This window comes from Lemur catta, chromosome 1 (genome assembly GCF_020740605.2).
Source record: "Lemur catta isolate mLemCat1 chromosome 1, mLemCat1.pri, whole genome shotgun sequence".
NCBI classification, from domain to species: Eukaryota; Metazoa; Chordata; class Mammalia; order Primates; family Lemuridae; genus Lemur; species Lemur catta.
Genome location: NC_059128.1, coordinates 173318318 through 173338450, shown reverse-complemented (window position 1 = coordinate 173338450; position 20133 = coordinate 173318318). Strand labels below are relative to the sequence as shown.

General features: G+C 43.0%; 1 protein-coding gene across 10 annotated transcripts in view; it reads right to left on the bottom strand.

Annotated features, from left to right (window-relative positions):
- Nucleotides 1–2030: 2030 nt before the first annotated feature.
- The window catches only part of ZBTB38 (zinc finger and BTB domain containing 38), a 140522-nt gene continuing 122419 nt past the window's right edge, over nucleotides 2031–20133 (bottom strand). For 9 of the 10 annotated variants that reach the window (XM_045539330.1, XM_045539344.1, XM_045539352.1 and 6 more), the window contains one exon: nucleotides 12576–19065. In XM_045539330.1, the coding sequence (XP_045395286.1) occupies nucleotides 15481–19065 (3585 nt within the window). In that variant the 3' untranslated portion in view covers nucleotides 12576–15480. Of the gene's footprint in view, nucleotides 2070–12575; nucleotides 19066–20133 lie in introns of those variants that run through there. The other variant, XR_006732559.1, reaches the window with a different exon arrangement.

Below are 20133 nucleotides of genomic sequence, written 5' to 3'. Positions count from 1 at the left end.
AAAATTTCCCAGAAAGAACATGCTCAAAAATAAGTGTCACTCAAACAAGTCCATGAAATTTCTTAAGAATAGCACGTTTACAGTTGGCCGTGGTAAGGTGAAAACACAGTGTCAAAATAAGTTCATTGTGTGGCGGGGGTGGGGGGGCGGTGGCAGGGGCTGGAGAATCCTTTACAGATGCACAAATCACACACCTCATATCGTCATGCCACATCTCACCCCCGAATGAATGTGAAATGCTATTGTTGGACAAGGCCTTGGCCTCTAAGTCAGGAAGACCCCGCCTGGTAGTACCTGTCCAGGCACATCTGTAATGGGGGACTCTGGGGTAGAAAGCTGGACAGCCAGGTTAAAGCCGTCACGACAGGCTTTGAGGTCCTTTGATGCAGAGTTACTGATAAGCAGCTCTTGTCCACAAAGCTCTTGTCCCTGTGAGACCACGTGGGGGCACCTGAGAGCCTCTCCCACCCCACTCTGCCTTCTCTGATCAGGGCCTGCCCTCCGCGGCCATCTTGAACTATAGGGCTCTGTCCCTTTAGCCAGAGCTCATCCGATCAGGAGCGAACTCCTGGCCAAGAGGGAACCAGAGGAAGGGAGGGAAGCAGATTCCTTTGCCTGTGAGGCCATGCGGGGCCAATGTCTTCCACCCACAGCAGGGGAGAGGCAGAGCAGGCTGATCAGCACAGAGAATTTAAGAAAGGTGACACAGGGGGATGCAGGGATGAGATGTGGAGAGAGGGAAGGTTTCTGCTTCCTGGTTCCAACTTTGGCCTGTCCTCCCTCAGGTTCTATCTTACGCTCTTCTTTCATTCTGACATTCCATTTTATTTAAGCAACCTAAGATCCCTAAGACATGAATTTCTGTTTAGTTTGCATTGAATACAGGGCAGAGGAATTCTAAACAGGTTTGCTTGAGAGCTCAGAATTTGAATTATGTTCATCCCAACCACCAGAAACCCTCAGAATAGAGTGGGGTCTCTGTTAAGCAGATTTTCTGGATAAATGAGTTAGGCAGAAAACTCTTCTGTTTCTTTCCATCTTTATTATAAAAATATGTCTAAAGTGCATACGCAGAAGCAAAAGATTGGCAACAACTCATATTCCAATCATTTGGAGACTGGTTGAATATTCACACAATGGTCTACTATGCAGCCACTAAAGAATAAGACACATCCATATATCCCAGTATGGAAGGTTCTCCAAGATCTATTGTTAAATAAACTAAAAAAGGTATTGAGTGGTATGTGTAGTGTGCTCTCATTTCTACAAAAAAATAAAAAGAAAGAAAAGAGTATATAAATGTATATGCATACACACACACACACACACACACACACACACACACACACACACACGAGTTTAGATATGCATGGGATATCTACAGAAGGACACCCAAGGTCTGGTAACCCAAGTTTCTGCCTCTAGGGAGAAACCTGGGGCTGAGTGGGAGGAAGACTATTTTCCTTTGTGTGTCCTTTTGCACTATTTAAAAAAATTTTTTATGTGTACATATATTAGCTCTTTAAAGACATACATAATACATAAGTACACACAAATGCATTAGGCTGCTTTCCACTTTTATGAAGTACAGTGTCATCGTTTCTCTTAACCATAAGAATTCCTGGAACTTGGGGGAGATAGACCTTGCTGTATCTCCACACTGCTTGGGTCACCTGCTCTAATGAGTTTGCCCTCGTGTGTGGAAGCCGTTGAGTGATCAGGTAAGGGCAGTGAGAAGGGAAGGCTGGTGTTCCCTGAGCCGCACAAAGTGAGGGCAGAAGTGAAGCATAGAGGGTGAGGTCTGAGCACCAGTACATTGATGTCTGAGGTGCGGAAACTGCCAATAAGTAAACTGGGGTTTTCATTTCCTGTGTGGATTGTCATCATTCAGAGTGGTGGGGTCCTTGGTTTGGGCCTTTGGTTTCTGCATCCACTAAACGGTGAAAACAATACCTTCTTTCCAGATTCTTCTGAATAAAGATGAAAGCATCTGGCACAGGGCCTGGCTCTGTCTTAGCTGAATGCAGAGTGTTTTGTGGTCATTTTGATAGACTTTTCCTGAACGTGTCCTAAAAGAAGGTGCACAACCTATGTTAGTAGAGATTACAAGTGTCAACTATGCTGTTGGGCGTCCTGGGTTTGAATTCCGATTCTGCTATTAAGAGGAGGTTATTATTAGAAGTATCTCTGCTTTCTTTTAAGACTTTTTTTTTTTTTTTTGTGGAGCATGTCTTCCCTCTGGTTTGGAGAACTTGATTCCACTCAGCATGGACATCTTTGCCATCAACTGGGGAGAACCAGTCTGAGACTGAAGACAATGTAGAGGAAAGTAAGCACAGAGAAAAGGGAGACAGAGTGAGAGACTGAGAGAGAGAATGTATCATTTTGCTAGAGCCCTTGGATCCAACTCTGCTTACAGCCAGCTCTATCCTTCCTGTATCACGAACAATAGGGTTTCTGTCTCTGGCAATTGAGAAGGTCCTGAGTTAGTTTCCTCATTCTTGTGCTGAGATGTAAAAACACATGTACCAGGTCATGTGCCTCCCACCCACCCAGCCCCTCTCACTGGATCCTGGTTTCAGATGTGGTCTGAAAGTGGGGCTGATGAGTAAGAGGGCGAGGGTGGTTTCTAAAGGAAATTCAGGTGCTTTCACCATAAAAATAGAAAAGGACTCAGCAGGAAAACCCATAGATATCCACCACACTGAGTAGGATGTGGGGGGAGCCTTAGACATCACCTTTTCTTAGAGTGGACTCCTAAGAACTCTGGGGCGCAAATGCCTTATATGGGCAGCTGGAAGCTGTGTGATGGGCTGGGTTTCCCAGGAGGCTCTTCAGAGAAATGAGAGTACGGGGAGTCTTTGTGAAATAACTGAAGGATTTTAGTAGAGCTTTGGAAATGGGGCCCCAAGGATGTCCCCTCCATTCTTTTGGCCCAGACTAGCATAGCCTGGTCAGATTTCCGTGTAGCCTAGATGTTTCCTCCACTGCTCAGGAGGGTAGACAGTCCCATTAGTTGTTTAAAACTTACATTGGCCAATTAGTTCTACTTCTACCATAGTTGCTGATGTCCCCTCCCTTTCTGAAGAGTCTCTTCCCCATGGGGGTGATGAGTCTTCCTGGTGTGCCTGGGCCTATCTCTGTTTTAGCACTGAAAGCCCTCCATCTTGGGAAACCTCCATCCTGGGCACACCAAGATGGTGGTCACCCTAGGTGGTGAATCGGCACGCTCAGTTGATGACTCACGTTTGACAGCATCGTGCAGACGCTGGGAACACAGCGCTCAAGATGGAAGCCTTGGGCTCAGCATGCGGGATAGCAGAGGCAGAATAAAAAATGGATTATTCTAGAGAGTCGTAGTGAGGATTGAGGCGACAGCAAGCAGAGGTCTGAGGGGCTATCTCATACAGCACTGCAAGGAAGAGGCTTTTGAAGGGGCTTTTGAATTAGGCATTGAGAAATGATCATGTCTGTGGATGGTGGGGGTGGGGTGGGGGTAGGAATGGACATTTCCATAGAGCCAGGAGCTTGTACGCAGTGTGATGAAAAGCCAGTCACTCTGGGGAGTGGTGTCAGCCACCTCCGCCCCGCCCCCCAACATTTGCAGGGCTGGGAGCAAATGTCCAGATGGAGGCCTGTATATCATGTGTCTAAATATTTGAAAGTTATAAGTCAGGCTAACCACTTCTTAATCAAATATGTTCTATACTTCTCCCTTGGCAAATATACCTTCATAACAATCTGGAAGATGAGGTTTGAATTTAGAATTCCCAGTCTCATTGGGGTTTCCTGCCGGAATGAGACAGTGTGAGAAGGGATGGGCCAGATCTCCCATTCCTTCCTCCCTCCAGCTTTGCTCCATCCCATGCAGCTAGTGGGCTCGCACACACACATGTGGACACTTAAACTGCATCACAAACTCTGTCCACACACCCTGCAAACAGCTGCCACTCGGCTGTCCCAGGAGTGTGACACACATGGGAAAAGGCCCAAGCAGGCCCGGAAAGTAGGCAGGGAATTTTCAGACCCTGAGCACTCAGAGTGTAGTCTCGGGGGATGTCACAGACTCTGTGAGAGCACACCCTTGTTTGTCCTGAATACTCTCTGCTCCCTGGGGGGGGGGGCACCCCTGGAAGAAGGCCAGAACAGGGCCCTCTTGCCTGGGTCTAAGAATGATACTGAGTGGTGAGCACTTCCCAGCGGCTGCAAGGTTGTTTTTTTTTTTTTTTGAGACAGAGTCTCGCTTTGTTGCCCAGGCTAGAGTGAGTGCCGTGGCATCAGCCTAGCTCACAGCAACCTCAAACTCCTGGGCTTAAGCGATCCTACTGCCTCAGCCTCCCAAGTAGCTGGAACTACAGGCATGCGCCACCATGCCCGGCTAATTTTTTGTATATATATTTTAGTTGGCCAGATAATTTCTTTCTATTTTTAGTAGAGACAGGGGTCTTGCTCTTGCTGAGGCTGGTCTCGAACTCCTGACCTCGAGCAATCCACCCGCCTCAGCCTCCCAGAGTGCTAGGATTATAGGCATGAGCCACCGCGCCCGGCCAAGGTTGTTGAATTGAGCATGAGCAATACAGTGGAGGCCGATTCCCGTCAGGATGAGAGATGACAAAAATAGTGGCCCTGAATCCTTACATTTGGTCTTTAGGAAGAAACATCAGAAACCTTGGGGTCTGATTTGGAAAGGCCTGGGAAATGGCCTGATGCTCTTCCCACTCACCCACACAGGTGTCCAGCATGTCCGTGGAACGTGGCCTTTTGGCCCAGAAATAATGAGAAGCTTGCAATGAACAGGGCCTAAGCTACCATCTGAGGTTGTTAGAGTTCCAAAGAGAAACCAGCCACTCCAGAGGTGAGTCATTTTTTTTTCTGGCAATGCCCCCACAGCCACGTGAAGTGACTAACCTGTTTGAAGTAGACGTCATTTCTGTGTCCTTCCATTAGAGGGGCCAAGATGTGTATAAGATAATCAATGACCCAGACTTTTCAGAGCTATGATATTATAAAACAGGGTATGAAGGAGCTTGAAGATCTAAAAGCTCCAGATTTTAATTATTTATAAGGAAAAACAAGACGCACACACGTATGTTTTCATTCTTTCCTGATTAGAGACAAACTGCGATATGAAGTCTTCCATTGCCTTGGGACACATGAAACCATATTTTCACCCTCACCATAAAAAGAGCCTTGAAATCTCTTTCCATTCATAGTATTTTTAGAAGTTCTTCCTCTCTACCAAATCCCTGATAGGTAACTGCAGGACTCTCTGGTTCTACCATGAATAACACTGTGCTCCTAACCACCGTAACTTTGCTGTGAGAGGCTATGCTGTGCTAGTGGGCTCCGGTCCCTTTTGCTTCTTCTAGCAGCTCTGGAAATTAGTTGCCTGGGATTAACTCTGTTTCTCCACACACTAGCTGTGTGGCCTTGGGCAAGTTATTTAACTTCTCTGTGCCTTGGTTTTATCATTGGGGATTATCCCTTGTAGTAGCTTATCTCTGAAGACTCTGGCCATCAATTCCTTCACTCCCTGTCCATGCCTGCCACTCCTTATTGAGAAGCACAGTCTACTCCTCCAACCCCTTGAACCTGGGCTGGGCTGTGGCTGCTTTGATGCCAGCCTGATCAAGCCCTTAGATGACTCCGGCATCACCACCATCTAACTGCAGCTGCACGGGAGGTCCTGCTTAGCTGATCCCAGTCAAACCACAGAACCTCATGAGATAATAATAAATGGTTATTTTAAGCCACTAAGTTTTCTGACACTGTGTAGCAAAAGACAATCACACTGATGGCAATGATAATAATAATGTCTCCCTCAGAAGGTTGATATGAGGATTAAATGAGTTAATATTCATTAGATAATTAGAGCAGTGCCTGGCAATACTAACTGCTATATAGAATATATTGAATAAAAAAAGAGAATGACCTAGGATTCTGAGAGTATTAGAGTCTCAAGCTAATAAACACTCATTTTGAGGAAAGGACAGTATTTGTCCCTGTCCCAGTTCTGGGTCTTCCACAATGTGGAGTCAGGAGGAGGAGATGAAAACAGTGACCTGGAGACCAAAGGCTGAGTGCTGGTCCTGTCTGTGCGAGCCTGGGCAAGCCCCTTAACTTCCCTATGCCTTGGTGTCCACAGCTTCCACATGAAGTCAGAGATCACTGCCCCCACAGCAGGACTGCTGTGGAAGACAGATTGGAAAGTAGTTGTGCAGAGCTTTGAAGATCATGCATTTGTTAGCCTTACTGGGATGCCTCATTTCTGACCCCTCCATTTGTGTCAGTCTGTCAGACACTGAGGTCTGTACTCCTTTAAATTAAACTCAGGCTCCGTAGTCCTTGGCTACAGCCAGTCTCTCATCAATAGCCTCAACTCCCTTGCTTCTTCATCCTTTGTTCCACTCTGTATGGTAAAACCCTGGTCCTCAAACCTTAGGTTCCTCTGTCTTTCTTCTCCCCTTCATAACTCAGCTACTTGAAGCAAAATCCTCACTCACTGTCTCTATCTCACTCCTCCATTTGCTTCCACTTGCACCAACACACTGAAACTACCCTTGCTAAGATCACCAGTTGAGTCACCAGAGCAGACTTATACCAGCTCTCATGAGCTGATTGGATGCATTTCTTCCCAACCTCAAGTTCAGTGACATCATGTTGGTAGCTTAAAATCGTCCATGGTGGGAAGTATTTACACCACAGAAATTGGCAAACGCTATAAATCAGGGCTTTACTCCTCTCCTAAGAGCTGGTTGTCGAACATTTACCAGCATGCCACTGCCAATGACTTTCTAGTTGCCCAATGCAAAAGGCACTTTCCAAACTTATTTGGCTTCATCTTCACTTGACACAATTGATCATTCTCTCCTTTCTGAGAGGTTCTCCTTCTCTGGCTTCCTACCTGCCACTCTCCCAATTTTTCTCCTACTTCTCTGACCTCTTCTCTGCCTCAGTGTTTTCCACAGGTTTCTGATTCATCTTTCAAATACAGATGCTCCTCAAGGTACAATGGGATTATGTTCTGATAAATCTATTGTAAGTTGTAAATATCATAACTCAAAAATGCATTTAATACACCTAACCTACTGAACATCATAGCTTAATCTCGCCTACCTTGTAAGTGCTCAGAACACTTACATTAGCCTACAGTTGGGCAAAATCACCTAACATAAAGCCCATTTTATAATAAAGAGTTGATAATCTCACATAATTTATTGAATATTGTACTGAAAGTGAAAACCAGAATGATCGTATGGGTACTCAAAGCATGGTTTCTACTGAATGTGTATCACTTTTGCACCATCATAAAGTCGAAAAATTGTAAGTTGAGCTATCATAAATCAGGGACTGTTTGTATTGGTGTTTTCCAGGATTCTGTCTTCTTTCTCTATACGAGCTTCATGGGGGACATCTTGCATTCCCAGTTGCAGCAATTCTAAAACCGAAAGATTATTCTTGGTCCCTGATAGCCCTCACTTTCCATATCCAATCCAACATCAAGTACTGCTGATTTTATCTCCCAAGTATCAAATCCTCCCCTTTCTACTTTCACTGCAACTACATAATCTGTTAAACTAAACTAAATTTGACCTAAGGATACCTTCATACTCCAGTCCATAATGAACTGTTGCCTCACTTTGTACATAAACTAACTAAAAGCGCAATTTGGGCGTAGACTCTTGTAACAAACAGCTGAGTCTCAGTGACAGCAGCTGAGTTTAGTCAATCTCAGGTGGCCAACTGATTCAAATAAGGCAAAACACTTAGTTGGAGCCAATTAAGCTGTCTTTGTACCTCATTTTCCTTTTCTTTTTATAAATACTGCCTGACTATGTTGCAGGCCAGAGTTCTTGGAACCTGTTCTGGTTCTTAGGGCTGCCCAATTCACAAATCACTCTTTGCTCAATTAAACACTGTTAAATTTAAATTGTCTAAGGTTTTTCCATTTAACAAAGTCAAGCCACTATCATTTCCAGCCTGGACTATTGCAATAGCTTCCTAACTGCTCTACTTTTGGCTACTACTGTTCTCCAAGACATTGTTTACATTTCAGCCACGGTGATTTTTTTTTATAATATAAAACTAATTAAAATACCTCTTCTTGTCTCAACCTGTTTTAAACAATTCAATGGTTTTGTGTTGCTCTTAGTATAAGATCCAAATCCTGAACGTGACTTGGAAGGCCTTGTGTGGTGTGGCTCCTGTCCTCCAGCCTGACCTTACATCCACTTCTCTTGCACTGTGGCCACCACTGGCCTCCAGTGCGCTATGTTCCCTCCAGAGGCAGACCTTGGCATATGCTATTCTCTCTCCCTGGAAACCCTCTCCTCTTTCGACTCTTATTCATCTTTCAGATCTCAGCTTAACAGTTACTTCCTCAAGGATGGCTTCCCTTGAACTTCCAGACTAAGCTATATTCCCCCATTAGATGGCCTCATAGCACCATGTAGCTCTTCTTCACAGCACTTATGGTGGCTGTAATTGTTTAGTTTTTGTGTTCCCCACTAGACCATAAGCTCCAGGGACTATTTGTTTTGCCCATTCTTGTATTCCCAGTACCTAGCTCAAATATGTTTTGAGTGAATGAAACATATTCACTTTCAAATCCATACCTCGAATCTGTCCCCTCTTCTGAACTTCCAACCCATGTTGCCTATTTGTCTGCTGGCAAATCCATCCTTCCAATTGCTCAAGCCCAAACCGTGGAGTCACCCTTGACTCCTCTCTTTCTCACCCTCAGTACCTAAGCCATCAGCAAATCCTATCCGATCTGTCTTCAAAATACATCCACAATCTCAGCCAGACACTATGTGCCTCCTAATGGAAGACCATACCCCAACCTAGGAAGTTGTCTTGCTACTTCCTAGACTGTGAACAACCTAATTTCTTTAAAACTAAATTCCATCCCTGCACATCATAATGGGGCATAAGAAAAACCTAAATTGCAAAGGGGAAAAATAGAGATAGAGGAAAACCTATGGATTAAAAGACAGATCTATCAACTAATTGTAGTGTGGGAACTTAGTTGGATTCTGATTCAAATTGTAAAAAAAAAAAAATGACAATTCTGAGACAATCAGAAATTTTAACTAATGGAATTTGATGATATTAAGGAACTGTTAATTTGTAAGAAGTGATAATAGTATGGTTTTTAAAAGCACTTAATTTTGGCCGGGCGTGGTGGCTCATGCCTATAATCCTAGCACTCTGGAAGGCTGAGGCGGGCGGATTGTTTGAGCTCAGGAATTCGAGACCAGCCTGAGCAAGAGCGAGACCCTTGAATAGAAAGAAATCATATGGACAGCTAAAAATATATATAGAAAAATGAGCCGGGCATGGTGGCGCATGCCTGTAGTCCCAGCTACTCGGGAGGCTGAGGCAGGAGGATTGCTTGAGCCCAGGAGTTTGAGGTTGCTGTGAGCTAGGCTGACACCACGGCACTCTAGCCCGGGCAACAGAGTGAGACTCTGTCTCAAGAAAAAAAAAGGTAAAAGTGCTTAATTTTTAGAGATGCGTACTGACTTATTATATATAGATGAAATGGTATAATGTCTAGCTTTTGCTTCAAAATAACACAGTAGAGAGGGGAAGCAGGTGAAGGTATAGATAAAATGAGATTGGCCATGAAATGATTATTGAAGTCAAATGATGGGTACACTAGGGTTCACTTGACCATTCTATTTTTGCATGTTTGAAAACTTTCCACGTTAAAAGATTAAAAAAGTACATATCTAGAGTGTGACCCATTCTTAATATTTCCACTACTCCCACCCTCCTCCAAGCCACTGTCATTTCCCACCGGTATTGCCACAGCCTCCCATTTGATCTCCCTGCCTCCACCCCTGCCCTGCCCTGTGATCTATTCACTACACTGCAATAAGAGTGATCCTTTAGGCCTGGTGCGGTGGCTCACACCTGTAATTCCAGCAGTGTAGGAGGCTCCCCTGAGCCCAGGAGTTGGAGACCAGCCAGGGCAATAGCAAGACTCTGTCTGTACAAGAGAAAAAAAAAAGAGTGATCCTTTGAAATAGATCAGATCCTTTCACTCTCTGCGTAAGCCCTCCAAAGGCTTCCCATCTTGCCTGGGCCTGGTGGTACCTCTCTCTGGCCTCATCTCCAACCACTCAGCTCCTCGTTTGCTCCCCCACTGCCCTTGTACTATAAGGATAGAAGTTCAAACTTCTCTGGCAAGGCCCACAGGCCCCGATGTTGTGTCCTCTGCGTGTCTCTCCAGGTCCACCATATCAAACCCCAGGCTTTTGGGACAACTCACATTCACCTGTGGCTCCTTTGCTTTAGTCACTCCCACCTGGGCGTGACCCCACTTCTCCCTGCCCTGGTTCTAGGCCCCTAGGAGCACAGGGCTTTGTTTTATAACCATCTATGGCCTCATCAATCTCCTTTACCAGACTGGAGTTCCTTAAAGGCAGAGCCTACCTCTTATACCTCTGTAGTCCTAGCCTTGATAAAATGTCCAATAGTCAAAATTAAGCATATTTTGAATAAATGAATTAAAATTTTACATATTAGCATTATTACACCTTTTAAATGTCTGTATACCAATATGTCTTGCAACTGGAATAAGATACTTATCACTATAATTACATAGAAGTCATATGGTTTTAAATTATTAAGAAGAAAGTGATTTCCCACAAAAATGTTTTAAATGGAATATCTTAGATGTCACTAATGAGATCATAATAAAAATGTAACCACATTTCTGTTATAACCAGTTCTTCCATTAGTTGTCTGAACTTGGAGAGCACAGTTACCAATTGCACACTAAGCCAACTTGCTCTGTCAGCCCGGGCTTCGCCAGAGAGGTCAGGCCCAGGTGGGAGTGACTAAAGTAAAGGAGCCACAGGTGAACGTGGGTTGTCCCAAAAGCCTGGGGTTTGATATGGTGGACCTGGAGAGGCACGCAGAGGACACGACATCGGGGCCTGTGGGCCTCGTCAGAGAGTTTGGACTTCTATCCTGTTAGCACAAGGGCAGTAGGGGAGCAAATGAGGGGCCGAGTAGGAGAAGATAAGGTCAGCTTGCTCACTGACCATTTGCTTGAAGAACTGGGGTCAGGAGGTGCAACCGGGAGAGGGACCAAAGGGGCTTCTTTCTCCAGAGGGAAATTTAATAGATGGCCAGGATTTGGGGTAGGTGAGGGTAACGAGTTCTCAGATATGGAAGAAACTAAAGTAGAAGAATTGTTGCTTCTGCAAAGAGAAGCTGGTGGAGACCGAGGGAGTGAAACCAAATCCATCAGTAGGTGATGAGAAAAGTAGAGCAATAGGCATGAAAAGACCCGAAGTAATTTTAAAAATATATGTACAAACAGGATTGCCTTGCAGGATTTGTTATTATGCTTTTAATACAGTTACTTTCTCAATTGTTACAAATTTTTCAATATTAAATGTTGTTTTGCCAGATACTGAAATTAATTTTAGCAGATACGTTATCAAATTTTTTGGATTGCCCTTCAAACACAAAATTGACGCTCCTGGCCAGCCATTGGTAAGCCTGGCAATTAATTCTACTTATTTCCCCTGTCTTGGTGATGGATTGTGCTGCCTAAGCCACTGGCATGCCCTCTCGAATTACCTACTGGGACTAACAAATTGCATGCATTTGCAAAATGCTTAGCTAAGGTTAGGAGTATAGTTGGCGATGATGGCACAGATTTTATGTAAAGAAATTACTAGCTTATAATAGCATCACAATTTTACTCTGTATTCTTAAAAAATGTGCATAAACTCTTAAAAAGTGATTTTATAGGGCAATATCCTGAGATGTAAGGAAATCTCAAGTCGGGGAAGCTGAGCCTAACGCAGCCTCTGTCAAACTCGTTCCATGGCAGTCACGATGACCACTACCATCCTAAAGCTGCATCATTACTTTGTCATGCCTTTTTTTTTTTTTTTTTTTTTTTTTGAGACAGGGTCTCACTCAGTTTCCTGGGCTAGAGTGCAGTGGTGTCATCACAGCTCACTGCAACCTCAAACTCCTGGGCTCAAGCGATCCTCCTGCCTTAGCCTCCCAAGTAGCATGGGACTACAGGCGCACACCACGATACCCAGCTAATTTTTTTTTTTTTTGTAGAGATAGGGTCAGAGTCTCGCTCTTGCTCAGAATAGTCTTGAACTCTTGGCCTCAAGCAATACTCTCGCTTTGGCCTCCCAAAGTGCTGAGATTACAGATGTGAGCCACTGGGCCTGGCTTGTCTTTTTTCCTTATACTCCATTCAGTTTATATCAAGCATTTTTCTCTAAGATGTTGAGAAGGAACAAAAACATAGGTTTTGGAGTCAGGCAGACCTGGGTTGGAATCCTGCTTCTGTCTGGCTGTGGGATCTTCTCAAAGTCACTATAAAATGTGGATAATGAGGTACTTCTGGTGTGGGTGGGAGTGTTAATAAACTAGTCTATGTGAAGATGTTGCCAAATGCCTGGTACTAAATAAATGTAATTTGTTTCTTGTGGATAAGTAGAGCAGAATACTTTGAGGAGAGCATTTCTTTCTCTGATTTATCATTGTAAGATAAAGCCTATCCAAAACACTCAATTATCAGAAGACTTTAATCTCTATTATTCTGTTTTTTTAATGTCAAAATCCATTTGAGTCTTAAGCATGTAAGTAGGTACCACAGAATAGAAACAAGGAAACAAATATATTGAATGACTAATATGTGAAAATAAAGCTGTGACCCACACAGATGAAATAGCTGCACAAAAGAAATAACATTAAAACATTTAAAAAGAGACTTAATGTAGGAATAAGCTATTTTAATCAAGCAAAACCAAATTTATATTCATTATTTCTAAAAATAAAATTAGACTTTTCCGATTCTTAACATCTGCATTTAATATCTTCTAACCAAAATACAGATGTTAAAACAGCAAATTACAATATATCTTGTACAGCATACAGTATGTTCACTGTTTACACTTACTTTAATTCTAGTTGGTCATTATGTACTCAATGCATAAACATCACTCATAATAAAATTTTCACAATTAACAAAAAAATGTGACAAGGCTGTCTTAAAACGGCTCTGCTATAAATTGTATAGAATATACAGAATTACAAAGTCAAGTATTTTTTATCAAAATATACACCCCTCCCTGAAACTAACACAAGCTATCAACATTTGAAATGAATACAATTATAGAAAATATTTGCAAAATTATTTTTTCATGTATAAATATTCTGCCATATTTACTTTGGTCTAGAATTATCAGCATACAAGTCCACTTAAAAAATATCCACATATAAGGGCTGGGAGACGTCACTACACATAATAATTTTATATTTGGAGTTAAGTCAAATCAAAATGACTAGAATACACAGTAATTCTTCCTGATTCATAATCCTAACAGATAAAACAAATTATATCACAGGATTGCTTATTCAATATTCTAATTATCAATTCAAAAATGATTTTCATAAGCCCTTTGTGACTATCTCTTTAACAAAACCCAAATGAATAGTGTAGGTGTACATATATACAATGTATAAAATAAAGTTGAATTTGCTTGCATTTTTCCATTTTCCTCTACTATATAATACTGTATGTAAGTGAAAGTAGATGAACAAAAGATAAATGCAGATACAATATTGGGGTTACTTTAATAGCAAAGTACTACAGTATAAAAAGGTCAACTTTAATCATGTCCTTTCCTGGGCATTTAAATGCTTTCTTGCAAACCCAAATCCATACTAAGTCTTCTTCCTGGGGATGTCACGACACTTGTAGAGAGCAGGTGGAGTCCTCTGAGCTACTTCTTCATAATGATAACCTTCCAACCCTGGATAACCTTGGGTTTCCATCTACCGAATCCAGTGAATACGAACGGTTGCGGGTCACTCAAACTGAGTTCTGGATTCTGCTCATCCTGGTTGGTGATCAAAGGGTACGAATGTTTTCTCTCTCCTTCCTATTCTGGCAGTTTCAAAAGAAAGAATCATGAGTTCCAGCTTTTCAGGAACTTAGTCCACATGACGGAATATCCTGTAGGGCAATTAGATTTGAGGGCAGTGTTGATGGTGTGGGTCAGTGTAAAAAGAACTTTAAAAAACTTAAGTGGGTTCTAATCAAGGGGTCTAGATGGCTGCAAATATGAAGACAAAGCTTCTGGATTTGTGGATATATTTCTGAGTCACATAAGGGATAGAACTTTGTCACTCCACATCCTACCTCTCCACCCCCCAAAAAGAAAGCTACTGTTTTAAGCAAGGAAGGTCATCACTTCTTCTTGCCCACTCAAGTCATTAATGGGTGGGGTTGGGGGTGGGGTTCTGTTGTCCTTTTGTTTTATGCTACTATGCACTTGTGGGCTGCATAATCTCCAAGGCGACTAGTAATTGTAGGGATTAGGCTTCCTGTCACTTTCAAGTGCCTGGGAATTCACTACCACATGTATGCCTTGAGCTAAATCTCCTGGACACTCCTTCAGTGGAATGGGAGATGTCAAGTTTACTTGAACCTTAAGTCTTTCTGGAATAGACCCCCACATCCACGGCCTTGTGATGGCTGGAAGACTGCAGAGAGTTTCAGAAGAATTTGACCCTCTTTCATTCTCTGAGGTGAGGCCATTGCAAAATAATATGCAGCACAGGTAATCACAGGTAAATTCTGGGAGGGCTTTCCCCCATAGATAAGGCATGACCTATGTTTTCTGTGACTTGTGAGACCAGTTCTAATAACAGCTCAGCCATAACTTCAGGAGAATAGCATTCCATATAAAAGCATTCACATGCTCCTAAATCACATTCAAAATGCTTTCTACGGATTTTGACATCAGTCCTCATTATTTGCAGATCTATTGCTCACCATAATTCTCTAAAGGGGATATGGACAGTTAAACGTTATAGTGATTTATATATGTATTTTACAAGGTTGTGTTGCAGAAAAGTAGTTCTAGATTATGTATGAATGTTCTACTTTAGGTTACTCATTACACACATATTTGCAGTTATATTGTTAAGTATTTCATATGTATCCATTAATTTAAACAAATTTTAATAGCGCAGAAGCCGGATGGGAATAAAGACTGTCACAGCTCATTTACCACTGAACATATTTATGAAGATGCCATCTTCAGGATATCTGACTCCTATTTTCTCCAGTGACTAAAGACAGTTCAGCAGCCAGTTCCTATTAGCATTTACTAGGAAGTTTTAAATTAGGCTAAAATTAAACTCTTTTCACTGGTAGAAATACCACAGCTAAGAACTTCATTAACTTTCAGAAGGTACTTGGGATATTGGAGGATTCAGCTATTTTGTTTTTATGCACTTTGCATGAAGTTAATGCTAAAACCCAAAGTAGATACTAGGATCCTTTTTCTTGAATTTTCACAAATGAATTTTTTTTTTTTTTAACATTTCACTCCTTCATGACTGTCGTGTGAACAAAACTTAAAAAAAAAACTAACTAAAAAAACACCAACTTATATTTTTGAAGATTTTTCTAATTATTGCCACTCAAAGGACATTTTCAACAATGGTTTGAACATAATCCTTTTGGTCATTGTCTTCTGAATCAATGAAATGTTGATTCTCCAAAGGATTTGAGTTTTCCTGGCATGTGTTACCTATTTTCTCCTGCTGACTTGGGCTTTTGAATAAGTGTTTCTTTTGGTGCATTCCAAGGGCAGCAGCTGTTTTGCAAATTTTGGGGCACTGGAAGCAGGCATAGCCCTTCCCATTGTGCTCCCGAATATGCCTCTGCTCATGATTCCTTTTTGTGGAGAGATACAAAAAACTCTGAAAGCAGAACTGACAGTGGTACCGCTTTTCTCCAGTATGGATTCTTTCGTGGATTTTGAGGGTCTCATTCAAGGTGAATGCCTTGTTGCAATACTGACAGATGAACTCCTTCAAGCCCAGGTGGATGCGTTCGTGTTTCTGTAAGTTTCCTTGTACTGAAAAACACCGTCCACAGGTCTTGCACTGGTATGGCTTCTCTCCGGTATGACATCTCATGTGCATTTTCAGCGTGGAAGGGCTCTGGAACTGCTTGGCGCAGAGCTCGCAGGCATAAGGCCTAGAAGTGAGATGGCGGTGGGGCCTGCCTTGGTTTCCAGCCCCAGACGCCTTGTCTCCATCGCAGAGTTCACACTGCAGCTTGGGCATCTCTTTGTTTTCCTCTTCCTCAAAGGCCTTATCCGGAGGGGACTTGCCCACAGCACAGTCCAGCTCTGCTGGGTATTTACACTTGCTGCTTGGGCTTCTGTTTCCATGCTCTTTCCTCCAGTTGACTTTCCTCATTTTTCTCAACTGTCTGGATTTCTTTTTGGGTTTGTAGTTGTAGTAAGGGCGCCACGGTTTATCAGTGGAGTCCTGGTCACTTGCGTCATCAAACACTTCGCTCATCTCCACGCACTCGGACTGGCAAAGGTCGAGTGGGCTGTCTCCGTTGGGTTCCGGGTCGCTCTTCTGTGGCAACGTCTCCTCCTGCATTTGATACTTGGGTCTTCTCCCTCTTTTATAAAACAATTTAGATCCTAGAATATGTCTTTTCACAATGGCTTCATTCCCAATTTTCACTGTTATTTGGCAAAGGGGTGCAACGTTGCTATTTGTGGAGGTTCCAGGCAGAGCAGGTTTCGCAATGTAGGTTTCAATTTTACTGGTTTCTTCAACGATATTTGTGGCTTTGCTCAATGACCCTCCAGGATCAGCAACGTATTTTGACTCCTCTGGTATTTCTCCCTTGTTATAGGGTACAGTTTTCTTTTTCTCCTTAATGCTTTTGGGTCTGCTTGCAAATCTACCTACTTTATCTGGCTCGGGTTTACTGTCGTCTTTCAGGGACTGACCGACAGCTGGGTCTGGAAGGGCTCTGTGGTTGTTGCTGGTCATGGCAGCAACAGCATTGCTGTGCATTATCACCGATGAGAACTGGCTGCTGTGCACAATGACCGAGGGTGCTGAGCCACTGTAGCTGATCACAGAGGCTGGGTTCTCACTGCCATTATTCAAGGACAAAACAGGTGCATCCCCTGTCTGCAGGCCAGAACTGACAGCATTTTCAGTGGAAGAAACTGATACCTCAGTAGAATAAAAGTTACCATCAAGATCAGTTTTCAATGTCTCCTCTCCCCATTTGGTGCCTTCTGCATTTTGTACATTGGCAGAAGTGGGTATGTCCTGACAAGCAGATGTTTCCAATGGGACGGCTGGGCTGTTGGTTAAGGTGTTTACATTATCTTGGAAATTCAGTGTAGGTAATTCAGAGCTGTGTGGATTCTGAACAATATAGGTACCAGGTGCAGACTCATTCATTCGACTGCTTTCTCGAGCATTTTCATAGGAAGAATTTCGGTAGCTCTTATAAGGAGCTCTCTTGCATTTCATAGGCAGTAGCCTATAAAGTTTATATGGATAGACACTAGGCTTCAAGCCTCCATTTGCTGTTTTTTTACTGATGGAAAGTCTATGATCTATGGCATGGAAAGACTTTTGATGGTTTTTGAGTATATAGTAGGTCATGAAAGTTTCAAGACAGAAAATGCACTGATATCTCCTTTCTCCCGTATGCCAAATTTCATGTCTTGTCCTGTACTCAGCCAATGCAAATACTTTGTTGCAGTAATGGCAAGGATATGTTCTTCTCCATGAGTGAACATTTGCATGTCTTCGGAGGCTGGATAAAGTCACATAACTACGTTTGCACACAACACAACTGTAGAGCATTTGCCCATTAACAAATTTAACCATGTGGTCTGTGTCTGGCAAGGTACTTCCAGTACTGGAAAATTCACCAATCCTATTTTCAGATAATAAAGCTTCTGGACCTGTGAATGAACCACCATTTTGTCCAATGGTAGGATAGTTTTCTAAAAAGCGTTGGTTTCCTCCAGGAATGGGCATGTGGCTTGACCTCATACAGATCTGTTCATGCCGATCCAAACGGTTCAGGGTGGTGAACTGTTTGTTGCAGTACTTGCACACTAAAGGCTCCTGGGTCGGCTTGTGAAGCTGCATGTGGGCACTGAGCAGAGTGCTACTGTCAAAGGATTTGGAACAACAGCTGCAATTGTAAACGAGAGGTGGAACCTCTGCTGCTGGCGGCCCGGGAACGTCAGAAGGTTGATTTTCATCTTCCTTGGAAGCGTGGACGTCTCCTTCATTGTTGGGAGAGTTTGAATGAGAAAGAATTGCAGCTGGCTGTGGACTTTTTTCTTGATTAACCTCTACGTTGGTTACTGGAGGGAGTGGTGTATTTTCTGTAGTTGAATCAGAATCCTGGGGGATGGAGGATGTCTTTGGCTTTCGGCATGTTTTCGGTTTTGCTGCAAGAGCTTCACAATTTTCTTTACCTGTCTGACCAGGTGAACTGCTATCGTGCTCATGTGCAGGTTGACTTTTGTAAGCCTCGGCTGTGGAAGAAACGGCATACGAGTGCTCAGCGAGTGTGCGGACAGGCTCGGCCTCGTGGCAGACCTCTGTCCTCTCTAGGCAAAGGCTAGCTGTTCTCATGGAGTCAGAGACCTTTTTGAAACTAGCCCTTAAGTCCAGTGGAGAAAACATGTTATTACTATTTTCTGTTTCAATGATGGAAAATGCATTTGTGATCCTTGGCCCATTAGTGATGGCTGGTTCTTCATGCCTTTTTTCATTTTTTTCTTCTTTAACGACTCCCTTTTCAGTAATGCAGAATACATAGGGACCTGGGGAATTTGAGAAGTTGCGATCGCTAAGATCTTCCAAGAATGATATCCCCAGCTTTTTTCCTGCAGCTGCAAGATCAGTGACTGTTTCCTGTCTCTTGACGACGACTGTGGAGCTGTAGATATAATTAAGTATTTCTGTAAACACTTCAGCTTTGAGATCGTCCAGCTCCAGGACGTGGCTGGAAATACAGATTGTATGGCTCCAAAAGATATTTTTGAAATAAAGGCTCGAAGCTGCCAGGACATTGCTGTGGGCTTTAAATTTGGTATCTTCTACAATGATAGTGACATCACATAAAATGCCCCGAATACGCTGCTCATTTAAGATGGAGAGCACTGTGTCACTGTGAAAGTCGTCCTTGAGGTCCCTGGAAAGGGACATGACTGTCATCTGAAACGAGAGGAGAGAAATGGTCACAGACCCTTCTACAAGTGGTTTCTTTGTTTCTAGACTATTTTCAACTTCTGTGAACAACTTTTTCTAAGAAAATTCAGGTTTTTAACTATTCTATTGATGCTCCCAAGACTTGGAGTCAACATTAGAAGCTAAATCTTTTTCTTGCCCCAGCCTGTTGCTCATACCATTGCTAATAGCTGTTATAGTTGGAAATCCTCCCAGAACACCTTCCCCTTTTCTCCAAAGTTGCAGCTATATATACATGTCCAAATTTGGGAGGGGAGGAGTTTTTGGTTTTGTTATTCTAAATGTTAGGGGTGTCATCACCACTCAAGGCTGCTGCTGTCAACTCCTAGAGCTGGGCAATGTCATGGTCCTGCACAAGCTTCCTATCTATTTCCAGAGATAACCCTGATGATCTGATCCATACATAATCCACGCAGCAGGAAAATTAGTTTTTAAAAAAGGGTTTTCTCTAAGGAAGTGGCACCTATATGCAAAGATATTGCCTTTCCGGAGAAGCAGCAGGAATGGAAGGTGCCATTCCTAACTTGTGGCTAGGAAGAGTCTCTCAGTGGACAGTTGCCGTCTGTGTGACCGACTCTGACCACCAGGGACACCCGACCTCCCTGCGCCACTGGCCCTTGTCGGGACCCATCCCCTTCCTTTTCCAATTTTCCTGTTATTATAGACAAAGTAGACCAGGGTTTTCAAAAAGAACCCTGTCAGGTATGAAAGCAAACAAGGAGACACAACACAAAACCAGGAAAGGTTTGTAAGTCTACAATAATGAATCTAGGCACAGGTTCCTAAATTCACACAATTTAAAGGCACAGTGGCTCTTGTTCTGGTCTGAGGATACCATCTCTGCTCTTCCCTATATGTGTTATTCTCTCTATGTGCCCTATATGTATATGGTTCTTGTTATTCTCTATGTAAGTCCTATGCCATGAGCCTGGGACGGCCAGAGCCTACCAACTAATAGTCTAGTGGAGGACAGTCAAAAGCAGCAGCTTTCAAATTCACCCACGGTAAGAAATACACGGCACATAGTGACTTAAG